Here is a 27,776-nt window from a genome sequence, read left to right on the forward strand (position 1 = left end):
AACTAAGAAAATCTTAAGTTTTTAATTTTCAGTAAATTGACTAGTGTTATCGATCGAGTATCAACTTGCCATGCACAATCGTTTGTAGCTTATGACAGTAGCTATCTGTCACATAGGTCGAAAATCCCTTGCTTGCCGTCCTTCATGCAAAAAATCTTTGAAAACTGCAACTTTTCAGAATATTTTGGGTACATTTCGCATTTGTCTCCCCTTTTCACAAAGTTTACGGTTGAGTATCACTTAAAGCACTCAGCAGTTCTTTAGCATGATTATCCAGCTGTATAGTTTAGGTTTCAAAAATCTCTTGCTTGCCGTTTCAGCACTTGTAGCTCTCATCAGCCACTTAAGTAAGAAAATCTTAATTTTATAATTTTCTGTAAATTGACTAGTCTTATCGTTTGAGTATCAACTTGCGATGCACTATCGATTGTAGCTTATGACAGGAGCTATCTGTTACATAGGTCGAAAATCCCTTGCTTGCCGTTCTACATGCTAAAAATCTTTGAAAACTGCAACTTTTCAGAATATTTTGGGTACATTTCGCTTTTGTCTCCCCTTTTCACAAAGTTTACGGTAGAGTATCACTTAAAGCTCTCAGCAGTTCTTCAGCATGATTATCTAGCTGTATAGTTCAGGTTTCAAAAATCTCTTGCTGGCCGTTTAAGCACTTGTATCTCTCAGCAGCCACTTAACTAAGAAAATCTTAAGTTTTTAATTTTCAGTAAATTGACTAGTCTTATCGATCGAGTATCAACTTGCGATGCACAATCCTTTGTAGCTTATGACAGTAGCTATCTGTCACATAGGTAAAAAATCCCTTGCTTGCCGTCCTTCATGCTAAAAATCATTGAAAACTGCACATTTTCAGAATATTTTAGGTACATTTCGCTTTTGTCTCCTCTTTTTATAAAGTTTACGGTCGAGTATCACTTAAAGCTCTAAGCAGTTCTTTAGCATGATTATCTAACTGTATAGTTCAGGTTTCAAAAATCTCTTGCTGGCCGTTTAAGCACTTGTTGACCGAAGCGTAGCGAAGGTCTACGTTTTGACTCGGGCATTTTGCTTTTGTATGTCCTGATGTTCTCCTCTGCAGGTCGCAATTCTTAACCGATTTTCGTGAAATTTTGTGACCGAATTCTATGACTAAATAATTTTTTTTATCGATCCTGTTTTTGGAAATTTTTCAAAATGGCGGAGTCGTGATAGCTCCCGCCTAAACAAATAGTCGTATATCATAAGAGTTTTTTCTTTTTGAGATACGTTTATAGATTAAATGGCCAAAAATTCAGAAAATTTGTATCGCTGGTTTTGGCGGTATGTAGATATTTAGTTATTACTTGAGAATGAGTAGCTAAATTTCGTCAGCTTTAGTAAGAACTATAATGGCGTATTTTGCAAACGTACGCTTTTTTTGTTTGCATCGGCAGGTCCCTGGTTCCATCCCCAGTAATTGTATACTGCTACATAACTTTTTGTATTTTTTTTATGCTTAAATTTCGTATAGGTAGTTGTTTTTTATTTTATTTTTTTATTTTGAAAAAATTAAAAATTTCGTATTTTTTATTTATCAAGCGCCGGTTAAGCGTATTCGTTTTATTTTTGTTTGTAGTTTTATGTAGTTTTTAATTTTTTGTTTATATTGTGTACTATACCTATATTTTAATAAATATTTTTGCCATACATTTATTCAGTTTTAAGCTCTGCTCGCGAGGTCTACAGCTCACAGAGCCACTAGTTTCTCTCAGCAGCCACTTAACTAAGAAAATCTTAATTTTTTAATTTTTAGTAAATTGACTAGTGTTATCGATCGAGGTCGAAAATCCCTTGCTTGCCGTCCTTCATGCTAAAAATCATTAAAAACTGCAAATTTTCAGAATATTTTAGGTATATTTCGCTTTTGTCTCCCCTTTTCCCAAAGTTTACGGTCGAGTATCACTTAAAGCTCTCAGCAGTTCTTTAGCATGATTATCCAGCTGTATAGTTCAGGTTTCAAAAATCTCTTGCTTGCCGTTTCAGCACTTGTAGCTCTCATCAGCCACTTAAGTAAGAAAATCCTAATTTTATAATTTTCTGTAAATTGACTAGTCTTATCGATCGAGTATCAACTTACGATGCACAGTCTTTTGTAGCTTATGACAGTAGCTATCTGTGACATAGGTCGAAAATTCCTTGCTTGCCGTCCTTCATGCTAAAAATCATTGAAAACTGCACATTTTCAGAATATTTTAGGTACATTTCGCTTTTGTCTCCCCTTTTTATAAAGTTAACGGTCGAGTATCACTTAAAGCTCTAAGCAGTTTTTTAGCATGATTATCTAGCTGTATAGTTCAGGTTTCAAAAATCTCTTGCTTGCCGTTTCAGCACTTGTAGCTCTCATCAGCCACTTAAGTAAGAAAATCTTAATTTTACAATTTTCTGTTAACTGACTAGTCTTATCGATCGAGTATCAACTTGCGATGCACAATCGTTTGTAGCTTATGATAGTAGCTATCTGTCACATAGGTCGAAAATCCTTTGCTTGCCGTCCTTCATGCTAAAAATCTTTGAAAACTGCAACTTTTCAGAATATTTTGGGTACATTTCGCTTTTGTCTCCCCTTTTCACAAAGTTTACGGTCGAGTATCACTTAAAGCTCTCAGCAGTTCTTTAGCATGATTATCCAGCTGTATAGTTCAGGTTTCAAAAATCTCTTGCTTGCCGTTTCAGCACTTGTAGCTCTCATCAGCCACTTAAGTAAGAAAATCCTAATTTTATATTTTTCTGTAAATTGACTAGTCTTATCGATCGAGTATCAACTTACGATGCACAGTCTTTTGTAGCTTATGACAGTAGCTATCTGTGACATAGGTCATTCCTTGCTTGCCGTCCTTCATGCTAAAAATCATTGAAAACTGCACATTTTCAGAATATTTTAGGTACATTTCGCTTTTGTCTCCCCTTTTTATAAAGTTTACGGTCGAGTATCACTTAAAGCTCTAAGCAGTTCTTTAGCATGATTATCCAGCTGTATAGTTCAGGTTTCAAAAATCTCTTGCTTGCCGTTTCAGCACTTGTAGCTCTCATCAGCCACTTAAGTAAGAAAATCTTAATTTTACAATTTTCTGTTAACTGACTAGTCTTATCGATCGAGTATCAACTTGCGATGCACAATCGTTTGTATCTTATGACAGTAGCTATCTGTCACATAGGTCGAAAATCCTTTGCTTGCCGTCCTTCATGCTAAAAATCTTTGAAAACTGCAACTTTTCAGAATATTTTGGGTACATTTCGCTTTTGTCTCCCCTTTTCACAAAGTTTACGGTCGAGTATCACTTAACGCTCTCAGCAGTTCTTTAGCATGATTATCCAGCTGTATAGTTCAGGTTTCAAAAATCTCTTGCTTGTCGTTTCAGCACTTGTAGCTCTCATCAGCCACTTAAGTAAGAAAATCTTAATTTTACAATGTTCTGTTAATTGACTAGTCTTATTGATCGAGTATCAACTTGCGATGCACAATCGTTTGTAGCTTATGACAGTAGCTATCTGTTACATAGGTCGAAAATCCCTTGCTTGCCGTCCTTCATGCTAAAAATCTTTGAAAACTGCAACTTTTCAGAATATTTTGGGTACATGTCTCTTTTGTCTCCCTTTTCACAAAGTTTACGGTCGAGTATCACTTAAAGCTCTCAGCAATTCTTTAGCATGATTATCCAGCTGTATAGTTAAGGTTTCAAAAATCTCTTGCTGGCCGTTTAAGCACTTGTATCTCTCAGCAGCCACTTAACTAAGAAAATCTTAAGTTTTTAATTTTCTGTAAATTGACTAGTCTTATCGATCGAGTATCAACTTGCGATGCACAATCGTTTGTAGCTTATGACAGTAGCTATCTGTCACATAGGTCAAAAATCCCTTGCTTGCCGTTCTTCATGCTAAAAATCATTGAAAACTGCACATTTTAAGAATATTTTAAGTACATTTCGCTTTTTTCTCCCCTTTTTATAAAGTTTACGGTTGAGTATCACTTAAAGCTCTCAGCAGTGCTTTAGCATGATTATCTAGCTGTATAGTTCAGGTTTCAAAAATCTCTTGCTTGCCGTTTCAGCACTTGTAGCTCTCATCAGCCACTTAAGTAAGAAAATCTTAATTTTACAATTTTCTGTTAATTGACTAGTCTTATCGATCGAGTATCAACTTGCGATGCACAATCGTTTGTAGCTTATGACAGTAGCTATCTGTTACATAGGTCGAAAATCCCTTGCTTGCCGTCCTTCATGCTAAAAATCTTTGAAAACTGCAACTTTTCAGAATATTTTGGGTACATGTCGCTTTTGTCTCCCCTTTTCACAAAGTTTACGGTCGAGTATCACTTAAAGCTCTCAGCAGTTCTTTAGCATGATTATCCAGCTGTATAGTTCAGGTTTCAAAAATCTCTTGCTGGCCGTTTAAGCACTTGTATCTCTCATCAGCCACTTAAGTAAGAAAATCTTAATTTTATAATTTTCTGTAAATTGACTAGTCTTATCGATCGAGTATCAACTTGCGATGCACAATCGTTTGTAGCTTATGACAGTAGCTATCTGTCACATAGGTCTAAAATCCCTTGCTTGCCGTCCTTCATGCTAAAAATCATTGAAAACTGCACATTTTCAGAATATTTTAAGTACATTTCGCTTTTGTCTCCCCTTTTCACAAAGTTTACGGTCGAGTATCACTTAAAGCTCTCAGCAGTTCTTTAGCATGATTATCTAGCTGTATAGTTCAGGTTTCAAAAATCTCTTGCTGGCCGTTTCAGCACTTGTATCTCTCAGCAGCCATTTAACTTAAAAAATGTTAATTTTATAATTTTCTGTAAATTGACTAGTCTTATCGATCGAGTATCAACTTGCGATGCACAATCGTTTGTAGATTATGACAGTAGCTATCTGTCACATAGGTCGAAAATCCCTTGCTTGCCGTCCTTCATGCTAAAAATCTTTGAAAACTGCAACTTTTCAGAATATTGTGGGTACATTTCGCTTTTGTCTCCCCTTTTCACAAAGTTTACGGTCGAGTATAACTTAAAGCTCTCAGTAGTTCTTTAGCATGATTATCCAGCTGTACAGTTCAGGTTTCAAAAATCTCTTGCTGGCCGTTTAAGCACTTGTATCTCTCAGCAGCCACTTAACTATGAAAATCTTATGTTTTTAATTTTCTGTAAATTGACTAGTCTTATCGATCGAGTATCAACTTGCGATGCACAATCGTTTGTAGCTTATGACAGTAGCTATCTGTCACATAGGTCGAAAATCCCTTGCTTGCCGTTCTTCATGCTAAAAATCATTGAAAACTGCACATTTTAAGAATATTTTAAGTACATTTCGCTTTTTTCTCCCCTTTTTATAAAGTTTACGGTCGAGTATCACTTAAAGCTCTAAGCAGCACTTTAGCATGATTATCTAGCTGTATAGTTCAGGTATCAAAAATCTCTTGCTGGCCGTTTAAGCACTTGTATCTCTCAGCAGCCACTTAACTAAGAAAATCTTAAGTTTTTAATTTTCTGTAAATTGACTAGTCTTATCGAGCGAGTATCAACTTGCGATGCACAATCGTTTGTAGCTTATGACAGTAGCTATCTGTCACATAGGTCTAAAATCCCTTGCTTGCCGTTCTTCATGCTAAAAATCATTGAAAACTGCACATTTTAAGAATATTTTAAGTACATTTCGCTTTTTTCTCCCCTTTTTATAAAGTTTACGGTCGAGTATCACTTAAAGCTCTCAGCAGTGCTTTAGCATGATTATCTAGCTGTATAGTTCAGGTTTCAAAAATCTCTTGCTTGCCGTTTCAGCACTTGTAGCTCTCATCAGCCACTTAAGTAAGAAAATCTTCATTTTACAATTTTCTGTTAATTGACTAGTCTTATCGATCGAGTATCAACTTGCGATGCACAATCGTTTGTAGCTTATGACAGTAGCTATCTGTTACATAGGTCGAAAATCCCTTGCTTGCCGTCCTTCATGCTAAAAATCTTTGAAAACTGCAACTTTTCAGAATATTTTGGGTACATGTCGCTTTTGTCTCCCCTTTTCACAAAGTTTACGGTAGAGTATCACTTAAAGCTCTCAGCAGTTCTTTAGCATGATTATCCAGCTGTATAGTTCAGGTTTCAAAAATCTCTTGCTGGCCGTTTAAGCACTTGTATCTCTCATCAGCCACTTAACTAAGAAAATCTTAATTTTATAATTTTCTGTAAATTGACTAGTCTTATCGATCGAGTACCAACTTGCGATGCACAATCGTTTGTAGCTTATGACAGTAGCTATCTGTCACATAGGTCTAAAATCCCTTGCTTGCCGTCCTTCATGCTAAAACTCATTGAAACCGCAAATTTTCAGAATATTTTAGGTACATTTCGCTTTTGTCTCCCCTTTTCACAATGTTTACGGTCGAGTATCACTTAAAGCTCTCAGCAGTTCTTTAGCATGATTATCCAGCTGTATAGTTCAGGTTTCAAAAATCCCTTGCTTGCCGATGCCGTTTCAGCACTTGTAGTTCTCATCAGCCACTTAAGTAAGAAAATCTTAATTTTAAAATTTTCTGTTAATTGACTAGTCTTATCGATCGAGTATCAACTTGCGATGTACAATCGTTTGTAGCTTATGACAGTAGCTATCTGTCACATAGGTCTAAAATCCCTTGCTTGCCGTCCTTCATGCTAAAAATCATTGAAAACTGCACATTTTCAGAATATTTTAAGTACATTTCGCTTTTGTCTCCCCTTTTCACAATGTTTACGGTCGAGTATCACTTAAAGCTCTCAGCAGTTCTTTAGCATGATTATCCAGCTGTATAGTTCAGGTTTCAAAAATCCCTTGCTTGCCGATGCCGTTTCAGCACTTGTAGTTCTCATCAGCCACTTAAGTAAGAAAATCTTAATTTTACAATTTTCTGTTAATTGACTAGTCTTATCGATCGAGTATCAACTTGCGATGTACAATCGTTTGTAGCTTATGACAGTAGCTATCTGTCACATAGGTCTAAAATCCCTTGCTTGCCGTCCTTCATGCTAAAAATCTTTGAAAACTGCAACTTTTCAGAATATTTTGGGTACATTTCGCTTTTGTCTCCCCTTTTCACAATGTTTACGGTCGAGTATCACTTAAAGCTCTAAGCAGTTCTTTAGCATGATTATCTAGCTGTATAGTTCAGGTTTCAAAAATCTTTTGCTGGCCGTTTAAGCAATTGTATCTCTCATCAGCCACTTAACTAAGAAAATCTTAATTTTATAATTTTCTGTAAATTGACTAGTCTTATCGATCGAGTATCAACTTGCGATGCACAATCGTTTGTAGCTTATGACAGTAGCTATCTGTCACATAGGTCTAAAATCCCTTGCTTGCCGTCCTTCATGCTAAAAATCATTGAAAACTGCACATTTTCAGAATATTTTAAGTACATTTCGCTTTTGTCTCCCCTTTTCACAATGTTTACGGTCGAGTATCACTTAAAGCTCTAAGCAGTTCTTTAGCATGATTATCTAGCTGTATAGTTCAGGTTTCAAAAATCTTTTGCTGGCGGTTTAAGCACTTGTATCTCTCATCAGCCACTTAACTAAGAAAATCTTAATTTTATAATTTTCTGTAAATTGACTAGTCTTATCGATCGAGTATCAACTTGCGATGCACAATCGTTTGTAGCTTATGACAGTAGCTATCTGTCACATAGGTCTAAAATCCCTTGTTTGCCGTCCTTCATGCTAAAACTCTTTGAAAACTGCAACTTTTCAGAATATTTTGGGTACATTTCGCTTTTGTCTCCCCTTTTCACAATGTTTACGGTCGAGTATCACTTAAAGCTCTAAGCAGTTCTTTAGCATGATTATGTAGCTGTATAGTTCAGGTTTCAAAAATCTCTTGCTGGCCGTTTAAGCACTTGTATCTCTCAACAGCCACTTAACTAAGAAAATCTTAATTTTACAATGTTCTGTTAATTGACTAGTCTTATCGATCGAGTATCAACTTGCGATGCACAATCGTTTGTAGCTTATGACAGTAGCTATCTGTCACATAGGTCTAAAATCCCTTGCTTGCCGTCCTTCATGCTAAAAATCATTGAAAACTGCACATTTTCAGAATATTTTAAGTACATTTCGCTTTTGTCTCCCCTTTTCACAAAGTTTACGGTCGAGTATCACTTAAAGCTCTCAGCAGTTCTTTAGCATGATTATCTAGCTGTATAGTTCAGGTTTCAAAAATCTCTTGCTGGCCGTTTCAGCACTTGTATCTCTCAGCAGCCATTTAACTTAAAAAATGTTAATTTTATAATTTTCTGTAAATTGACTAGTCTTATCGATCGAGTATCAACTTGCGATGCACAATCGTTTGTAGATTATGACAGTAGCTATCTGTCACATAGGTCGAAAATCCTTTGCTTGCCGTCCTTCATGCTAAAAATCTTTGAAAACTGCAACTTTTCAGAATATTGTGGGTACATTTCGCTTTTGTCTCCCCTTTTCACAAAGTTTACGGTCGAGTATAACTTAAAGCTCTCAGTAGTTCTTTAGCATGATTATCCAGCTGTATAGTTCAGGTTTCAAAAATCTCTTGCTGGCCGTTTAAGCACTTGTATCTCTCAGCAGCCACTTAACTATGAAAATCTTATGTTTTTAATTTTCTGTAAATTAACTAGTCTTATCGATTGAGTATCAACTTGCGATGCACAATCGTTTGTAGCTTATGACAGTAGCTATCCGTCACATAGGTCTAAAATCCCTTGCTTGCCGTTCTTCATGCTAAAAATCATTGAAAACTGCACATTTTAAGAATATTTTAAGTACATTTCGCTTTTTTCTCCCCTTTTCACAAAGTTTACGGTCGAGTATAACTTAAAGCTCTCAGTAGTTCTTTAGCATGATTATCCAGCTGTATAGTTCAGGTTTCAAAAATCTCTTGCTGGCCGTTTAAGCACTTGTATCTCTCAGCAGCCACTTAACTATGAAAATCTTATGTTTTTAATTTTCTGTAAATTAACTAGTCTTATCGATTGAGTATCAACTTGCGATGCACAATCGTTTGTAGCTTATGACAGTAGCTATCCGTCACATAGGTCTAAAATCCCTTGCTTGCCGTTCTTCATGCTAAAAATCATTGAAAACTGCACATTTTAAGAATATTTTAAGTACATTTCGCTTTTTTCTCCCCTTTTTATAAAGTTTACGGTCGAGTATCACTTAAAGCTCTCAGCAGTGCTTTAGCATGATTATCTAGCTGTATAGTTCAGGTTTCAAAAATCTCTCGCTTGCCGTTTCAGCACTTGTAGCTCTCATCAGCCACTTAAGTAAGAAAATCTTAATTTTACAATTTTCTGTTAATTGACTAGTCTTATCGATCGAGTATCAACTTGCGATGCACAATCGTTTGTAGCTTATGACAGTAGCTATCTGTCACATAGGTCGAAAATCCCTTGCTTGCCGTCCTTAATGCTAAAACTCATTGAAACCGCAAATTTTCAGAATATTTTAGGTACATTTCGCTTTTGTCTCCCCTTTTCACAATGTTTACGGTCGAGTATCACTTAAAGCTCTCAGCAGTTCTTTAGCATGATTATCCAGCTGTATAGTTCAGGTTTCAAAAATCCCTTGCTTGCCGATGCCGTTTCAGCACTTGTAGTTCTCATCAGCCACTTAAGTAAGAAAATCTTAATTTTACAATTTTCTGTTAATTGACTAGTCTTATCGATCGAGTATCAACTTGCGATGTACAATCGTTTGTAGCTTATGACAGTAGCTATCTGTCACATAGGTCTAAAATCCCTTGCTTGCCGTCCTTCATGCTAAAAATCATTGAAAACTGCACATTTTCAGAATATTTTAAGTACATTTCGCTTTTGTCTCCCCTTTTCACAATGTTTACGGTCGAGTATCACTTAAAGCTCTCAGCAGTTCTTTAGCATGATTATCCAGCTGTATAGTTCAGGTTTCAAAAATCCCTTGCTTGCCGATGCCGTTTCAGCACTTGTAGTTCTCATCAGCCACTTAAGTAAGAAAATCTTAATTTTACAATTTTCTGTTAATTGACTAGTCTTATCGATCGAGTATCAACTTGCGATGTACAATCGTTTGTAGCTTATGACAGTAGCTATCTGTCACATAGGTCTAAAATCCCTTGCTTGCCGTCCTTCATGCTAAAAATCTTTGAAAACTGCAACTTTTCAGAATATTTTGGGTACATTTCGCTTTTGTCTCCCCTTTTCACAATGTTTACGGTCGAGTATCACTTAAAGCTCTAAGCAGTTCTTTAGCATGATTATCTAGCTGTATAGTTCAGGTTTCAAAAATCTTTTGCTGGCCGTTTAAGCACTTGTATCTCTCATCAGCCACTTAACTAAGAAAATCTTAATTTTATAATTTTCTGTAAATTGACTAGTCTTATCGATCGAGTATCAACTTGCGATGCACAATCGTTTGTAGCTTATGACAGTAGCTATCTGTCACATAGGTCGAAAATCCCTTGCTTGCCGTCCTTCATGCTAAAACTCATTGAAACCGCAAATTTTCAGAATATTTTAGGTACATTTCGCTTTTGTCTCCCCTTTTCACAATGTTTACGGTCGAGTATCACTTAAAGCTCTAAGCAGTTCTTTAGCATGATTATCTAGCTGTATAGTTCAGGTTTCAAAAATCTTTTGCTGGCCGTTTAAGCACTTGTATCTCTCATCAGCCACTTAACTAAGAAAATCTTAATTTTATAATTTTCTGTAAATTGACTAGTCTTATCGATCGAGTATCAACTTGCGATGCACAATCGTTTGTAGCTTATGACAGTAGCTATCTGTCACATAGGTCTAAAATCCCTTGCTTGCCGTTCTTCATGCTAAAAATCATTGAAAACTGCACATTTTAAGAATATTTTAAATACATTTCGCTTTTTTCTCCCCTTTTTATAAAGTTTACGGTCGAGTATCACTTAAAGCTCTCAGCAGTGCTTTAGCATGATTATCTAGCTGTATAGTTCAGGTTTCAAAAATCTCTCGCTTGCCGTTTCAGCACTTGTAGCTCTCATCAGCCACTTAAGTAAGAAAATCTTAATTTTACAATTTTCTGTTAATTGACTAGTCTTATCGATCGAGTATCAACTTGCGATGCACAATCGTTTGTAGCTTATGACAGTAGCTATCTGTCACATAGGTCGAAAATCCCTTGCTTGCCGTCCTTAATGCTAAAACTCATTGAAACCGCAAATTTTCAGAATATTTTAGGTACATTTCGCTTTTGTCTCCCCTTTTCACAATGTTTACGGTCGAGTATCACTTAAAGCTCTCAGCAGTTCTTTAGCATGATTATCCAGCTGTATAGTTCAGGTTTCAAAAATCCCTTGCTTGCCGATGCCGTTTCAGCACTTGTAGTTCTCATCAGCCACTTAAGTAAGAAAATCTTAATTTTACAATTTTCTGTTAATTGACTAGTCTTATCGATCGAGTATCAACTTGCGATGTACAATCGTTTGTAGCTTATGACAGTAGCTATCTGTCACATAGGTCTAAAATCCCTTGCTTGCCGTCCTTCATGCTAAAAATCATTGAAAACTGCACATTTTCAGAATATTTTAAGTACATTTCGCTTTTGTCTCCCCTTTTCACAATGTTTACGGTCGAGTATCACTTAAAGCTCTCAGCAGTTCTTTAGCATGATTATCCAGCTGTATAGTTCAGGTTTCAAAAATCCCTTGCTTGCCGATGCCGTTTCAGCACTTGTAGTTCTCATCAGCCACTTAAGTAAGAAAATCTTAATTTTACAATTTTCTGTTAATTGACTAGTCTTATCGATCGAGTATCAACTTGCGATGTACAATCGTTTGTAGCTTATGACAGTAGCTATCTGTCACATAGGTCTAAAATCCCTTGCTTGCCGTCCTTCATGCTAAAAATCTTTGAAAACTGCAACTTTTCAGAATATTTTGGGTACATTTCGCTTTTGTCTCCCCTTTTCACAATGTTTACGGTCGAGTATCACTTAAAGCTCTAAGCAGTTCTTTAGCATGATTATCTAGCTGTATAGTTCAGGTTTCAAAAATCTTTTGCTGGCCGTTTAAGCACTTGTATCTCTCATCAGCCACTTAACTAAGAAAATCTTAATTTTATAATTTTCTGTAAATTGACTAGTCTTATCGATCGAGTATCAACTTGCGATGCACAATCGTTTGTAGCTTATGACAGTAGCTATCTGTCACATAGGTCGAAAATCCCTTGCTTGCCGTCCTTCATGCTAAAAATCATTGAAACCGCAAATTTTCAGAATATTTTAGGTACATTTCGCTTTTGTCTCCCCTTTTCACAATGTTTACGGTCGAGTATCACTTAAAGCTCTAAGCAGTTCTTTAGCATGATTATCTAGCTGTATAGTTCAGGTTTCAAAAATCTTTTGCTGGCCGTTTAAGCACTTGTATCTCTCATCAGCCACTTAACTAAGAAAATCTTAATTTTATAATTTTCTGTAAATTGACTAGTCTTATCGATCGAGTATCAACTTGCGATGCACAATCGTTTGTAGCTTATTACAGTAGCTATCTGTCACATAGGTCTAAAATCCCTTGCTTGCCGTCCTTCATGCTAAAACTCATTGAAACCGCAAATTTTCAGAATATTTTAGGTACATTTCGCTTTTGTCTCCCCTTTTCACAATGTTTACGGTCGAGTATCACTTAAAGCTCTCAGCAGTTCTTTAGCATGATTATCCAGCTGTATAGTTCAGGTTTCAAAAATCCCTTGCTTGCCGTTTCAGCACTTGTATTTCTCATCAGCCACTTCAGTAAGAAAATCTTAATTTTACAATTTTCTGTTAATTGACTAGTCTTATCGATCGAGTATCAACTTGCGATGTACAATCGTTTGTAGCTTATGACAGTAGCTATCTGTGACATAGGTCGAAAATTCCTTGCTTGCCGTCCTTCATGCTAAAAATCTTTGAATACTGCAACTATTTAGAATATTTTGTGTTCAGTTTGCCTTGGTCTCCCCTTTTCTCCAAGTTTATGGTCGAGTATCACTTATAGATCCCAGCAGCTCTTTACCTTGGTTATCTAGCTGCATGGAACCGGTTTTAAAAACCTTTAGAGCTTTCTTACAGTTTTACGGCGATATTACAGATGTCATGAGTTCTTTGACGAAAATGTATATATTTTAGTTTTTCATCACTTGTAGTCTTGTTTGGTCTGTTTATTTTGTAATTACATGTATCAGGTGCTCTTTTACTGGTTTTCTATGACATTTTTTACATTAAAAATGTTGACTTCTTAATTTGGTTGGGTTATCGGCGGCTGCTAACTTTGGCCGCTAACTTCACACCGGTATATTATCATTTCGTCGAAACCGTTAACTTTTCAGGATTTTCGTAAGGTTATCCGTTATCCTATAGATGGGTTAGGTTAGATTTGCTTTATGGCAATCCTGAAAAGTGACGCGTTTCTGAACCAAATAAATTCTGACTAACGAAAATGCGGGCAAACATATTATGACTTAAAACTTTTTGGGAAACAATAGAGACCCTATAATTCTTATACTAAATACGGACCATTTAGTGAGGTTATAGAGTTAGTCATCGTAGTGAACCCTTGCCTATTTTAATATCGACGAGAGTACAAATACACGCGTCATACTCAGTGTACAGTTTGGGGTCATTTTTTCACCTTACTGAATAAAATGGGGTGAAAAAATATTATACATATCTTGAACTTCGACTGTACTACATAACATTTCCTTTAATTATGTTCACAGTTTGACTGCATTTTATACCTGTTTCTACATACTGATGACCAAATAATTCAAAAATACCGTATAAAAGTTGAAAGAGAGTTTTTGAGAGGGCTGAACCGATATTGTATCACATACTGTAGTGAATAATTGTTTTCCATCGTGTTTTCTCGGAAAGGATCGTATTTGTCATGCTACTTCAGTCAACCTCAGTACTTTTTGTACCGAGACTGACTGAAATAGCAAGACATGTTCGTACGTTTTCGTGAAAATACGATGGAAAATATTTATCCACTACATTATTAGATGTTTAGATCATAACCAGAGGCGGACCAAGCTGGCTCTACAAATATTTTGCTCTGATAGAGTGTAAAGATCTTTGTAAACCTTGATCTAACAGAACAAATTAAGGTAAAAACTCTAATAACTCCATAATTTTCTGGATCATTCGAGACAGAATTAGTGTAAGGCCTGAGTGGACGCTCGAGTTGGGCGTGCAGCGGGGCGGGACGTGCGGCGTGCATGTTAAACAAATGCAAACGTATAGGAGCGGCCTTAGTGCACGCTGCTCAAATCACTTGGGAGCTCGACGCCACGCTGCACGCCCCGCCGAACGCTCCGCTCAGAGCGTCCACTCAGGCCTCTTATGAAGATTATTATCTGAAGATTCTTTCTCCGTTCTTCTTCAATTCAATGTCAGTTTGTAGAAACGGGATGGATGGCAAAGAATGTATTTTTTCAGACTACGGCGGATTGTCACAAGTCCGTGGTATGACAACATCGTTATTGTATTGTCCTAAACATTTAGACTAGGTTTAGTCAAATTTTGTCGTAGCCGTTTCTAATAGAAACTATAATAATTTGCTATCGGTCAACTTGAATACGAATTTTTTCACAAAAATTCTATTGAATAAGTGAATAACGAATTTTAAAGTTAATTTTTTATGACATACTTATTAGTTGATAATGAATTAATGAATAATTTTAATTACCTAGTGTGTAAAATTTAAAAGCCGCATTCAAATATAAATAGTCTGTGCGGAAAGAGAAGAGTCGTAGAATGTATTGGATCCCATACATTTCACGACTCCCCTCTTTCCGCACAGACTCTAGCATTCATGGACATTCTTGTAAATGGCAACACTATAGGCAAGAAGTTAGCAACATTGGTCGCGCTATATAGTGATGGCAAGTATTTGGTATCAATGTAAATAATTGCTATAAGTATATAAAGGCTATTAGAAAATAATTATCAAAAGAATCAGTGAGATTAAAATTTAATATTAGATTAGACACGTGCTTTTTCATGTTTTTCTAAATTAAAGAATCTCAAAACGCTTTTTAGAAAAACATGGATTTGGCATATGTAGTTCTCATACTTCGTCACTAGGATTGTACGCAAGTAGTTACTCACTACTGGAACGTAGTGATTAGGTAATATATAACATGCACAACCGTTGATTAAGGTTAATTTAATATATGTACATGCATAAGTCTTCATTGTAAGTCAGTGCTATCGCTACAACGATCTTGGCAAATACAATTAAGTCTAAAAAAAAATTAACTGGGTCAATAAGGACAGCGCGGGTCGCGGGATCAAATCCTGGCTCACACTAATGAGATTTCGGAAATTATGGAACCCGTATTGTGCTATCGTGGGGACTATAGCCCAAGCCCTCTCGGGCTTGGGCCCAGCAGTGGGTGTCGGTTTTTTTTTTTATTTATTCAGATTTAGGTACCTATGGGGATTTTTTCCTAATTCTACCGAGGTCTTGAGGCTATGAATAAAATAAAACCTTTTGTTTAATAATGTTTTTGACTGGGTTTGCTGGGGTTGCTCTTAAGGGCCCATTAAAATTTTCCACCCTATATAGTATGTCGCGTCTTCAGTAATCTCTAACACATTCAATTGTAAATACTATCCGGATCGAAGGACCAAAACTAAATCATACACAGGCACTTAATTGTACTTGTCAATTTTATAATTACTCCACAGTATTCTCTAAATAAAACATTTCATATCGGATAATCAATTACCTAATATTTGACAAAATTATCTATTGTAAGTAAATAAATTTACTTTCGAATTTTAAGCCTTGGCGGCGTTAAATTTAATTTATTGGACGTTGTGAAGTTTTTAAACCATATCAATGCTTTGGTATAGAAAGAAATATAATTTTCCTATTTTTGTAATTTATATTTGTAAGCGTAATTTAATTTTAGTGTATTAAATTGGTTTTATTACGGGTGTTACACGGAAATAGGCACGTGGGTCATACTCAGACACATATATTATATGAAGGAAAACAATATCAATGTTGTAAAATAAAATTAACGTAATTTTGGTCCGTTTCGAGGACCTTCAACCGCACCAACGTCGGCAGCGAGTGCCCGACGTGTACTAAAGATTAGTTAGTATCTAAAGATCTAAATTCCAGACATACTTACGTCGTAAAACTGGCACCTTGCAGTTTAAAATTATACACACAAAAAATCTCTGTGTATGACCTACAATTTTGCTATTGACATATTATATTAACCACCATTTCCCACCGTGACCAAATTAATCCCTTCATTTCTCAGCTCTCTACTTTTCAGCTTTTTAAAACCAGTTCTTGTACATATTTATCCATTTTGTATTACTGAAAGAGTTAAAGTTGGCTTAAACTGTGATATATAACTTAATAGAAGAGACACAGGATCGCGTTTGTTCACAATTTCACAACTTAACCAGCAAAAAAAATCTGCTGAGGTGTTAATTGGCTCTTACGGCGGTTATGGAGGGATATGCTTAATAAAGTATCTCTATCAGACCATAGAGAAATATAAGTAAAGTAAGAGTGGTAACTCCTTACATCAGTTTTCTTACCAAAACGCGAGCTATTTCTTAGTCGACATCTAGCGTAAAGTAGCGGTAGTATTTGACAATAGATGTCACGGCAAACTAAAACTCTAATACTCAACAATTTTCAGCTAATATTATAACCGAATGCACGGGAACTCTATTTTCAACTCCTTCCGCTTATAATATTAGTTGTAAAGTGTTTTAGGAGTACATTTTTCGTCAGTAGCGACATTTGTGACATCTGGTGTCAAGTAGCGGTACTCATAATTCCACTACTTGACGTTAGATGTCGACTACGAAATAACTCGCGTATTGGTAAAAAAAAACTAAAAAAACTGATATTGGAGTTACCACTTCTTCTGTCCTTATATTTCTCTATGATCAGACGCTCATATTTTTATTGCTGTTCCGCTCCCACAGTGCCATTGGCCGCCGGCATCATGGGACGGCAATATAATTACGCACGTGCGATAAAGATAGGAAATGGCGGGTCATTGTTCGAAATTCTACGTGCTTATGGTCCTTACTTTACCCAAAATAAGGTTTGCAATATTTCATTATTCTGTCATACCATAGAGAAAAAAATACATAGATTGCTCACTTCATACATCAGTTTTGATACCAAAAAGACTATTAATTTCAGTGTCTACATCTATTGTCAAGTAGCAGTACAGATAGTTCCGTTACTCGATGCTAGATGTAGACACTGAAATTAATAGTCTTTTTGGTATCACAACTGATGTATGGAGTGAGCACTCTTGTCTTACTATATTACTCTATGGTCATACACAACAAAAATATTAAATGAATAACTATTACGACTCAGCGACCCATAAAGGATCTTGGCTCCGAAACGAGAGCACATTTTTCCCGATCCTGCGCCGTTTCCTGCCAATTATCGGCTTGAAGCTGACGCAGATCTGGGTATTAAATGGATACAACAACATTATATTGAATTGATTAGAGACAATATTAAATTGTGAAATTGTAACATTGCTTCTCCACGGGACTGTGTGATATTAATTTACGACCGCATGATATTCCGTAGGAATTTTTTATTGCTATTTTTTATAATTGGCAATGTTGAGTAAAAATAATTAATATTGAATACCATAAACAACGCATGTTTAGATAAGAGTTTCGTAGAAATAACTTTGATGTTTGTGTTGTTCCCTTTGGTTCTTTGCACCCGAAACGTATCAAATAATGGATATAGAGTTTCCTTCATATCACTGACTTGTGGTTAGGCCACGATTGTCAAAAAACCGGCCAAGTGCGAGTCGGACTCGCGCACGGAGGGTTCCGCACCATCAACAAAAAATAGAGAAAAAAAATCGTGTTTGTTGTATGGGAGCCCCCTTAAATATTTATTTTATTTTATTTTTAGTATTTAGCGGCAACAGAGATACATCATTTGTGAAAATTTCAACTGTCTAGCTATCGCGGTTCATGAGATACAGCCTGGTGACAGACGGACGGACGGACGGACGGACAGCTAAGTCTTAGTAATAGGGTCCCGTTTTTTACCCTTTGCGTACGGAACCCTAAAAATAAGACTTTTTTATACCACATCGGGTGGCAAACAAACATACGTAAGTGGTCACCATGGCTTGTTACTCGTTGCTCGGTGTTACCGATCCTAAAATCCTAAAATAAAGGGCTCTGCCTAAAAACCTATAGGGCTCTACCTATTCGTAGGACATTTTCGGCTTAGAGGAACAAAGAAAGGTATATGTTATTTCCCTGTCCCGCTTAGCAGAATGATGGCAGAAAGTGTCCTGAAAAAGGTAGATATTATAATATAACCCAATATAATAAGTTACAGAAAAACAGAAATATCCGTCACTATCGCATTTTTTTCTGACAAGTTATACTTGTTGCTTTAATAATGTTAAGAATGTTAACCATACTGTTCTACCTTAGAGGTGGCTTAGGGGGTGCCATAAGCCTTCAGTAAGAAGTGCAAATAGTAAAAATTCGACCTATGCCGCTGTGGCCCGATGGCAGAATGGCACAGGCACCTACCGCGATAGCAGAGGACGCTGGTTCGATTCCAGCCTGGGGCACTGGAGGCCTTGGTCACTTTTTCTTGGTGTATGACATTTATTTCAGTCTAGTATGTTAAGATTGGTTAGTTTATCTATTAATCAGGCACTAAATATCACATAATTGTCGAAACAAAGCAAGTCTGTCTTCATTTTTTCGCATATCGATTAGGACAAATCGTCGAAAATAAGTTTCAGTGCAACTGCACAACAATAGTACAATAACATTTGTAGCAATAACTCGCGTTTTAGAACTCTAAAACGCGAGTTATTGCTACAAATGTTATTGTACTAAAGATTCATTGACTGTATACAATTTTAAAAGCAATTGTTTGTAGCGAAATACAAATCTAAATAATAACTATAGGTAATATTACTCAGGGTAATCGTGGCCAAACCGCAATCATCAGACTTAGTAAAGTCGAATTTTTACTACAACATAATGTTCGCTCCTACGAGGCAAGTAATGTATAACACTAAAACCTGTAGTACTCTCGGTTTTGCTTGCAGTTCTTCATAAGCCGAAGACAGTTCTCAGAAAAAGAAAACCGCTCTTTTTGAATAATAGCAAATGTTGATTTAACTTTTCATATGTATGTGTGGTAGCCAAAAATCGTGGGTCGGTTATGCTGTAAACCTAGAGTTAACAAATCGTTTTCGAAAAAATTTCAAAAGATGTTTATTATGAGTCCTTCGAACCGGATTCCTAAAGTTCTCTTTTCCTCTTTTTTCTTTTTCTGAAACAGTATCATTTGCACCATTGAGCTTTGAGAAAACTTGAACCCACGACCCTCCACGTATTCTGCCAATTTAACCATTCTGTATTTGATCATCCTTAACCAGATTTTCAGTCATCATTTTTTCTGCTCTAGCCATACTACCGAAATTCTAACCCATGATTTTAGAACAACATATGATAGGTTAAGGGTTAAAACTGGTCCTTCAAGGAAGTCTAGGGTTTACTTTCTCACTCTCACAGAGAGCTGCCTCCTGCTCTTGTAGAACTGCAAGTGGATAGTGAGTAATAGGTTTATCATAACACTAATGTAACAAGAAATACAGTAATACAATGTAAGCTTATGTCGTACTGTATACATTATACTAGGCGAGAACCTTCACAATAAAATGAAGACTTCAATACAACTTTGTTTTATTTTTAGCTGAAGCAATACATTCACTGCCAACGTCAGGCGTGTCTCACTCCGCGATTTCGTCGCTTTGCTACAGGTAGCTAAAAGTACATCCATTCCGCCCCAATTTTGGGGAAAGCCATAAGCCGCGCGTGGCGCTGTCGCCACCTAGCGGCCATATCTGTGCTGATCGTAACAGACTCGTTTTGTTAGAGAGTGAGTCTTCTGTACTTAGTACTATTATTTATTCTGTGCCAACGTCTTTATAGCGCTTAGCCGATCCCAGCGTTTTTCCGCTTTGTGGCGGAAAGTGACTGCGAACAGAGAACACTCAACAAATTCAGTTTTAACAATTTGTTATGGTTTTGCCACGACCTTGAAGATCGCTCATGTTGATTGGTGCATGAGAACAGAAGGGTAAGTCGTGCGCGCCAGTCACCAAGATGAGGGCGTATCAAAACCAGTTTGAAAGCTTAACAAATTATTAAGTAAATGACCACGCTATAGCCAGGATACATTTGACGTGCCCCTCCCCCGCTAAAATCAGGAGACTGTTTTGTACAGAACATGACAGACAAGGCGACTCCGGTTGTTAAATTATCTAAGTTGTTCTCGATAGTGATTCTGTGACACATTCAAACTTCGGTTCTAACGGGTAAGGGGCTAAAGGTTTCAATAAAACAAGAAGAAATATAAGTTATTTTACTATACCTAATTAGTTACAATACAATGCTACAAAACAAACAGTTATAAAAATATTTCAACGTCATTACGCGGATATCACACAGACGCATATCCTCACGACGCTCCTGTGTAAGAGCGAGACAACGCTATGCTCGTATATAGCCATGTCCCGGTCGCACACCGGAGATTGTGAGGATTGCCTTACTTGATATTTGAGCACGACGTGAGCGGAGCTATGTTATAAAACTATCAAGTTTGTTCTCGTCAAATACACCTACAGCACTGACAATCCAACCTCTAGACTGAGCTTAGGCCAATTATTTCATGAAACCGATGCTGCCAAAAATACGAGGGTGCGGGGGGACGAGGTGAGCGAATCGCGTGCCGTGATTGGTCCGTTCAAAGACACGGACCAATCACGGCACGGGATTGACTCGAAGATGGAGTAACGCTACCGTATGTGTGGCAGAGGGGGTAGCGCGACTATGCTATGTCTAGAGGTTGGATTGTCTGTGACCTACAGCTAGGAAAATGCATACAATTATTTATGAAAACCTTTGTATCATGATTTTACATAATTCAATGAAAATGGATATAGTTCTATGTCATATTAAATTAACCGCCTTTAAGCTCAGTGATTGTTGTTTAGAAAGGAAATGAAAAAGAACCTATAATTTTCATAAAATTTTAAATTCTATACAATTTGAGCTCACTCCAAGCATCAGCTTAATTCCTTACTTAATAAATAATACCTAACTGGCATAAAACGTAATACTTATTAGGTTTAAATATTATTACAAATAAGTTTTCGCAAAGCTCGCGTAAACTTATTATAATTAAAAAAAATATCTATGTATGGAGTGAACAATCTAAGCGTAGGTTTTTATTTGTCTATGGCACGGCCTTAAAAGGTTTAAGCTACTTATTTAATTTTGTAAACAAACGAAGTAATATATAATTTTTTAAGATGACAAACTTTTAGAAAAAAGCAAAACAGTTCGATTTTAGTTATTTATAGGTACTTAATCGCAATAAAAAGTGCCTAAGTATTAATATTTATTTTATTTTTATTAGGGGACATCTTACACAGATCAACCTAGCCCCTAACTAATTGTAAGCAAAGCAACGAGATTGCTATAGTTATTGTCCCTCCATATAGTTCGTGTTTTTTAGCATTAGAAATAAGTAAACAATCTTAACGTGTCTTTTTATTGAAAAACACGTTTTAAAAATAAATAATGGCAAATATGTAACCATTATGAATCTAATACGATCATTTATATTCTTCTGCTTTCATAAGTAATAGTTACTGATTTATAAAAAGCGTTTTTCAATTAAGACATGTCAAAATCGCTTACCTTCTTTCTAATGCTAAAAAAAACGAACTATAGTAATTGGCCTTGTTTCTTTTTGGCTTAAGAGTGGCCAAATACTATGGATGGGCCAATAACTATAGCTTAGCTATAGTCACCCTACTTATGAATACATAGACACTTTTATTGTAGTAATCAGAAATGAAACTTCTCCCTTTCTTACAAACAAGTTCTGCGTTAAGAAATGTAGCAGAATATTTACAAACTATATAACACATAATATATGTACAGTCAACTGCAAAAACAGTTGACAGTCAAAATCGGTTCAGGATTAAGCCGTGAAAAGGTGATATATACAGGCACAATTACATTATCAATACTTTTCTCAATTATAATAGTATTTCTATGTAAGTAACATTTCAAAAACACATTATTCATAAGCACACACACCGTACCATCATTAAAGGTAGGTAGGTACGCATTATACGTATTTTTAAGGGAATGAATATGGGGAATGTGGGATAAGACACTACTAGGTAGTACGTAAGTACAAAATATTACTCGGATATATTATAAGAAATAAAGCCATACCATTATATCCAATTCGTGAAATATGTCACGGTTTTGATCATAGAATAAGTACAATTATTTGCTTTATCTGCCAATAAAGAAATAGGGTAAATAAATGTTTAAGGGAATGAATATAGGGAATGTAGGATAGGTAGGAACTTTATAAACAATAGGTATGTACTAGGTACACTCAGCCGCAATATTCCATTGCCATTTTATAAATGAATTCATTCATAACGTGTCCATGCAATGTTGCAGCACGCTGTACACGGACGATTATAGGGATATAAAAATACAATCCACAAATACCGTTTCGTAAAAGACATCATTATTTTTTATCTTACATGTAATATATTAGAACAAATTAAATTATTTTCAGAAAATATTTTTAATATTTTAGCGCCATCTCTCTCGCTAACTCGGTATCACCTGAGATGATCCAGTTAGAAAGGTCGAACCATACTGTTCTACCTTAGAGGTGGCCAGGGGGCGCCATAAGCCTTCAGTAAGAAGTGCATATACTTGGAAAAATTCGACCTATGCCGCTGTGGCCCGGTGGCCGAATGGCTCAGGCACCTGCCGCGATAGCAGAGGACGCTGGTTCGATTCCAGCCTGGGGCACTGGAGGCCTTGGTCACTTTTTCTTAGTATATGACATTTATTCAAAGTTTACATGTAATAGTTAACAAAGTAAAGTCTGCACCAATTGAAGGTATCTCTGTTTGGCCCTATGGTTGACTGGTAGAGAATGCCATTTGGCATTAAGTCCGCCATTTGTACATTGTTGTATATATTTTGTGCAATAAAGTTTAAATAAATAAATAAATAAAGTACAATCAAGTAAGTACTTTGTTTGGTCTAACAAAATCCGTCCACAAAAGCAAATACGTAACATGTGAACATGTAATCATTGCCCTTTGGAGGTATTGCCCTGGGTCCTATATCGAAAAACTTTACAATTTACAAGTGACAAGTTACAAGATTTTGAGAGTTTAAAGTGTTATATCAGTGCCCTGTTTATCAAAAACTTGTAACTTGTAATACAATTTGAAGTCCCTTTCTTTTTTTTTTTTTTTCTCTTTGATATCTAACAAAAGCTGTCAAAAAGGGACTTCCACTTGCATTACAAGTTACAAGCTTTTGATAAACAGGGCACAGGGGTCCGTTTCTCAAAAGCTTGTAACTTGTAATACAAGTGGATGTCACTTTTTAGCAGCTATTGTTAGAAAGGGACTTCCACTTGTATTACAAGCTGTTCGGCCCCGGCTCCATTAGTTTTTTTCATAGACTAGGAATCCTCTAGACGGAGGATATTTCATGAAACCGATGCTGCCAAAAATACTGAGGTGCGGGGGACGAGGTGAGCAAGTCCCGTGCCGTGATTGGTCCGTTCAAAGACACGGACGTCACACAAAGACAATTTGACTCGAAAATGGAGTAAAACTACCGTATATTTGTGGTAGGGTAGAGGGGGTAGCGCTACTATGCTCAGTCTGGAGGATGTGTTATTAAATTATACAACGGGACTTAATCGCGTATCTAAGTTTTAAGATTTACCTCCGACGTTTCGAGGACGGCGCGCAAAACGTTCAAGCGGATAAACAAGACCAAGTGCGGGTAGTTCGAAAAACTCGCGCGGTTAGACGATGCTGATGTCAACTTAAGCCAGTCTTCTCCGAGACCACGGGGACAACGCCGTCCTCGGGAGGTAAATCTTAAAACTTAGATACGCGATTAAGTCCCGTTGTATGATTTAATAATGTGTAAAAATCGTGAAAGTTTAAATCAGTGTTGTGGAGGATGTGTTGTCTGTGGTTTTTTCTTTACGCAGTTTCACCAGATAAGTTTTCCTCGCTTTCCTCAACGATCCCGACCTGCAGCTCGTACAGTTTCGCGTAGATCCCCTTCAGCGCGATCAGCTCCCTGTGGGTGCCCTTCTCGGCGACCACGCCCTGGTCGACCACCACGATCATGTCCGCGTTCTGGATGGTCGCGAGGCGGTGCGCGATGATGAGGCAGGTGCGGCCTTCGCTGGCTTTGTCCAGGGCTTCTTGGACAATCTGGATAAATCGTCGGTGCGAATTAAAAAAAAAAAAATATTAGAGGACATTTTAGTTTTACACAAATTGACTAAGCCCCACGGTAAGCTCTAGGCTTGTGTTGTGGGTACTCAGCCAACGATATATATAATATACAAATACTTAAATACATAGAAAACAACCATGACTCAGGAACAAATATCTGTGCTCATCGCACAAATAAATGCCCTTACTGGGATTCGAACCCAGGACCGCGGCTTCACAGGCAGGGTAACTACCCACTAAAATCGCCATATATTTTTTAGCTTCTTTACAGGAGACAAAAAAAACTGTTTATTTTCCTGTTTCTAATATATTTGTTGCACCTGTATTTTTTTCTGGTAGATCAATGGTTTTTACATGATACTTATGCAGAAAATAAACAGTTTTTGTCGTAAATTTTTACAATATAAATTATTTTAACCAGAATTTTGCTACATAGCGACTTAAATTTGGTTCACTTAAAATCGTCATGTGTAAATAGGGTTGCCAGATGGTCGGGATTTGGCGGGATTCTCCCGATTTTTGGCATGTGTTCCCGATTCCCGACAAAGTCAAAACTGTCCCGAAAAAAAGCTTCACGTTATAAAACAATAATTTCAAGTTCCTAACTGTCGTCGAGCGAGCGAGCTACCCGCGTCGAGATTGGGCACAGCAGCTGACGTAGTGCCAATAATGTAAAATATCGTTGTTACAATACAATTAAGTACTTTAATTTGAATGTTTCTTTTTTCCCGACTTAAGTCCCAAAATCCCGAAAAAAAATTTTTTTCCCGATACTAGCGCCTTTCGATCTAGCAACCCTATGTGTAAAGTTTACACATAGCGATTTGTTGCCAAAGTACCTAACGTAGCACGAGAAATGATACATAGCGGATTTTAGGGTCAATAAATCGCCATGTGCAACATTATCGCCATCACCCTCGACGGAAAATTTCGTTATGTGCAAAAAATATCACTCAGCTATTTTTTTGTACAAATTTTGTTATTTATTTTCAAAACTAATATAGATATAAGAAAAATATTTATATAGGTCGACGGGAAATTGAAAAAGGAATTAGAATATGCCAAAATCAAAAAATCGTAAAAAAACACATAGCGATTTTTTTATTCGCACCGACGAAATTCATTATTGTCATAAGCTTTTGTTTAACTTGCCCTGTTAGTATGTATATTAAGTATGTTATTTAGTGTGGGTCAAATCTTGGAAGCTAAATTTGACCCACTTCCCGATTTCCGATTGAGCTGAAATTTTGCATACATATGTAAATCGGATGACAATGCAATATTATGATGACATGGAGCTGATCTGATGATGGAGACAGGAGGTGGTCATGGGAACTCTATGAGCAAACTAATTGTGTTTGGGGTTGTTAGAATTGTCTCGATGAGTATTAGTTACCTGTGGAAAGAAAAGTACAGGCAGCGATAAAAGTATGCTAAAAAGAAAAAGATATGCTAAGTGCTCAGGTAGGATCATGTTGTAGCGGGAAACTCGGCTGAAGAAACTGTCTTAGTCAAAAGAAGCATCTAGCAAAATAAGCGATCAATGAATTAGACATTATCCGAGCACAAACTACTAATTACTACGGCGATAGATGTCTTCATAAACGCCTTCCCTACATACTCAACAGCCTGCCCTCTGACATCAGACAGAAAGCCAATAAAGTAAAATTTGGTAAAAAGCTGCGTAGTTACCTCGTAAATCGCGTATAGTTATTGTTGAGCATTATTAGTAACGATAGATGTAAACTATTTTGTAATATAAGAGAGTAGACACTGATGCACGATCCCACAGTCAAACCGTGTAAACTGTTTTGTGGGACACTGTACTTGTATAAGCTGTATATTTTTATGTTAATAAATAAATAAATAATAAACTGCATGCATTTTCGAATATTACATACAGCTTATATATAATGTGACATGTCAATATGTTGACGAATAGCTGGGGGCCGTTTCTCAAAAGCTTGTAACTTGTAATACACTTTTGTTAGAAAGGGACTTTCACTTGTATTACAAGTTACAAGCTTTTGAGAAACGGGCCTCTGGTACCTTTTCGCTATGCGTATCAAGCGCCGACGTAGCCTCGTCTAATAGTAGGACCCGTGGGTTGCGGACCAGGGCTCGGGCGATGGCTATTCTTTGCTTCTGACCGCCGGAGAGGTGTGAAGCCCGGGCGCCGAGGCGCGTTTCATAGCCCTGCGATTACATCAAATTAAAAAAAAAAAGTGACGACGCTTTTTAGGGTTCCGCAGCCAAATGGCAAAAAACGGAACCCTTATAGATTCGTCATGTCTGTCTGTCCGTCTGTCCGTCCGTATGTCACAGTCACTTTTCTCCGAAACTATAAGAACTATACTGTTGAAACTTGGTATGTAGATGTATTCTGTGAACCGCATTAAGATTTTCACACAAAAATAGAAAAAAAACAATAAATTTTTGGGGTTTCCCATACTTCGAACTGAAACTCAAAAATTTTTTTTTCATCAGACCCATACGTGTGGAGTATCTATGGATAGGTCTTTAAAAATGATATTGAGGTTTCTAATATCATTTTTTTCTAAACTGAATAGTTTGCGCGAGAGACACTTCCAAAGTGGTAAAATGTGTGTCCCCCCCAGTAACTTCTAAAATAACAGAATGATAAAACTAAAAAAAATATATGACGTACATTACCATGTAAACTTCCACCGAAAATTGGTTTGAACGAGATCTAGTAAGTAGTTTTTTTTTTAATACGTCATAAATCGCCTAAATACGGAACCCTTCATGGGCGAGTCCGACTCGCACTTGGCCGCTTTTTTTAAGAAGTGTCGCTAGGGTCCCCTAGACCCATAATATGGTGGAAAGATTCGCTGGCTATGGATGAGGTACTGGTGGCTCAGATGGCAGAGCGCTGGAGTATCTATCCAGAGGCCGATAGTTTAAATCTCACCCTAGACAGCAATTATTCCACTTTTAAATTTATTATAAGATTACATCAAATTAGTTTAAAAAATATTATTTCAACTTTGCACAGTTTTATCTAGAAGGACGAAAGAGAATGACATGCATACATGAGATAAATGGGGTCCCAAAAAGTTTTCAGGGCCACTACAGGCGACCATACAAAAGGTTCAGAATCGTACAGCCTGGAGACTGCTCTCCATTGTCAAGGGAACCCACAATTTGTCAGTCATTAACACACAGCAAAACGTACAGGTCAATTCACAAGAGCTGACACGAATGGAATGAACGAGTGAATGAAAATATCTGTGTGTATCACATTACCCAATAAAATGGTGGCTCTGACAGTATACTGACACAGAGTGTCACTAAAACAATGCATGTTTCGTTCATTTCATTCGTGTCACCTTTCGAAAGTGAACCTGGCGGCCTAGCCAAGGTGACAATCGCTTGCGCTT

At 36.8% G+C, this 27,776-nt stretch overlaps 2 protein-coding genes across 2 annotated transcripts in view; one reads left to right on the forward strand and one right to left on the reverse strand.

The window, feature by feature from the left end:
* Positions 1–27,776, forward strand: part of LOC134654661 (zinc finger BED domain-containing protein 4-like) — a 1,082,235-nt gene that overhangs the window by 89,771 nt on the left and 964,688 nt on the right. The gene's annotated exons all lie outside the window — the stretch shown is intronic.
* Positions 24,115–27,776, reverse strand: part of LOC134654464 (multidrug resistance protein homolog 49-like) — a 47,067-nt gene continuing 43,405 nt past the window's right edge. Inside the window, exons 24-25 of the mRNA XM_063509906.1 lie at positions 26,425–26,571; positions 24,115–24,351 (exon numbers count right to left, since the gene is read on the reverse strand). Of these exons, the coding sequence (XP_063365976.1) occupies positions 24,115–24,351; positions 26,425–26,571 (384 nt within the window). The remainder of the gene's footprint in view (positions 24,352–26,424; positions 26,572–27,776) is intronic.

This window comes from Cydia amplana, chromosome 15 (genome assembly GCF_948474715.1).
Source record: "Cydia amplana chromosome 15, ilCydAmpl1.1, whole genome shotgun sequence".
NCBI lineage: Eukaryota > Metazoa > Arthropoda > Insecta > Lepidoptera > Tortricidae > Cydia > Cydia amplana.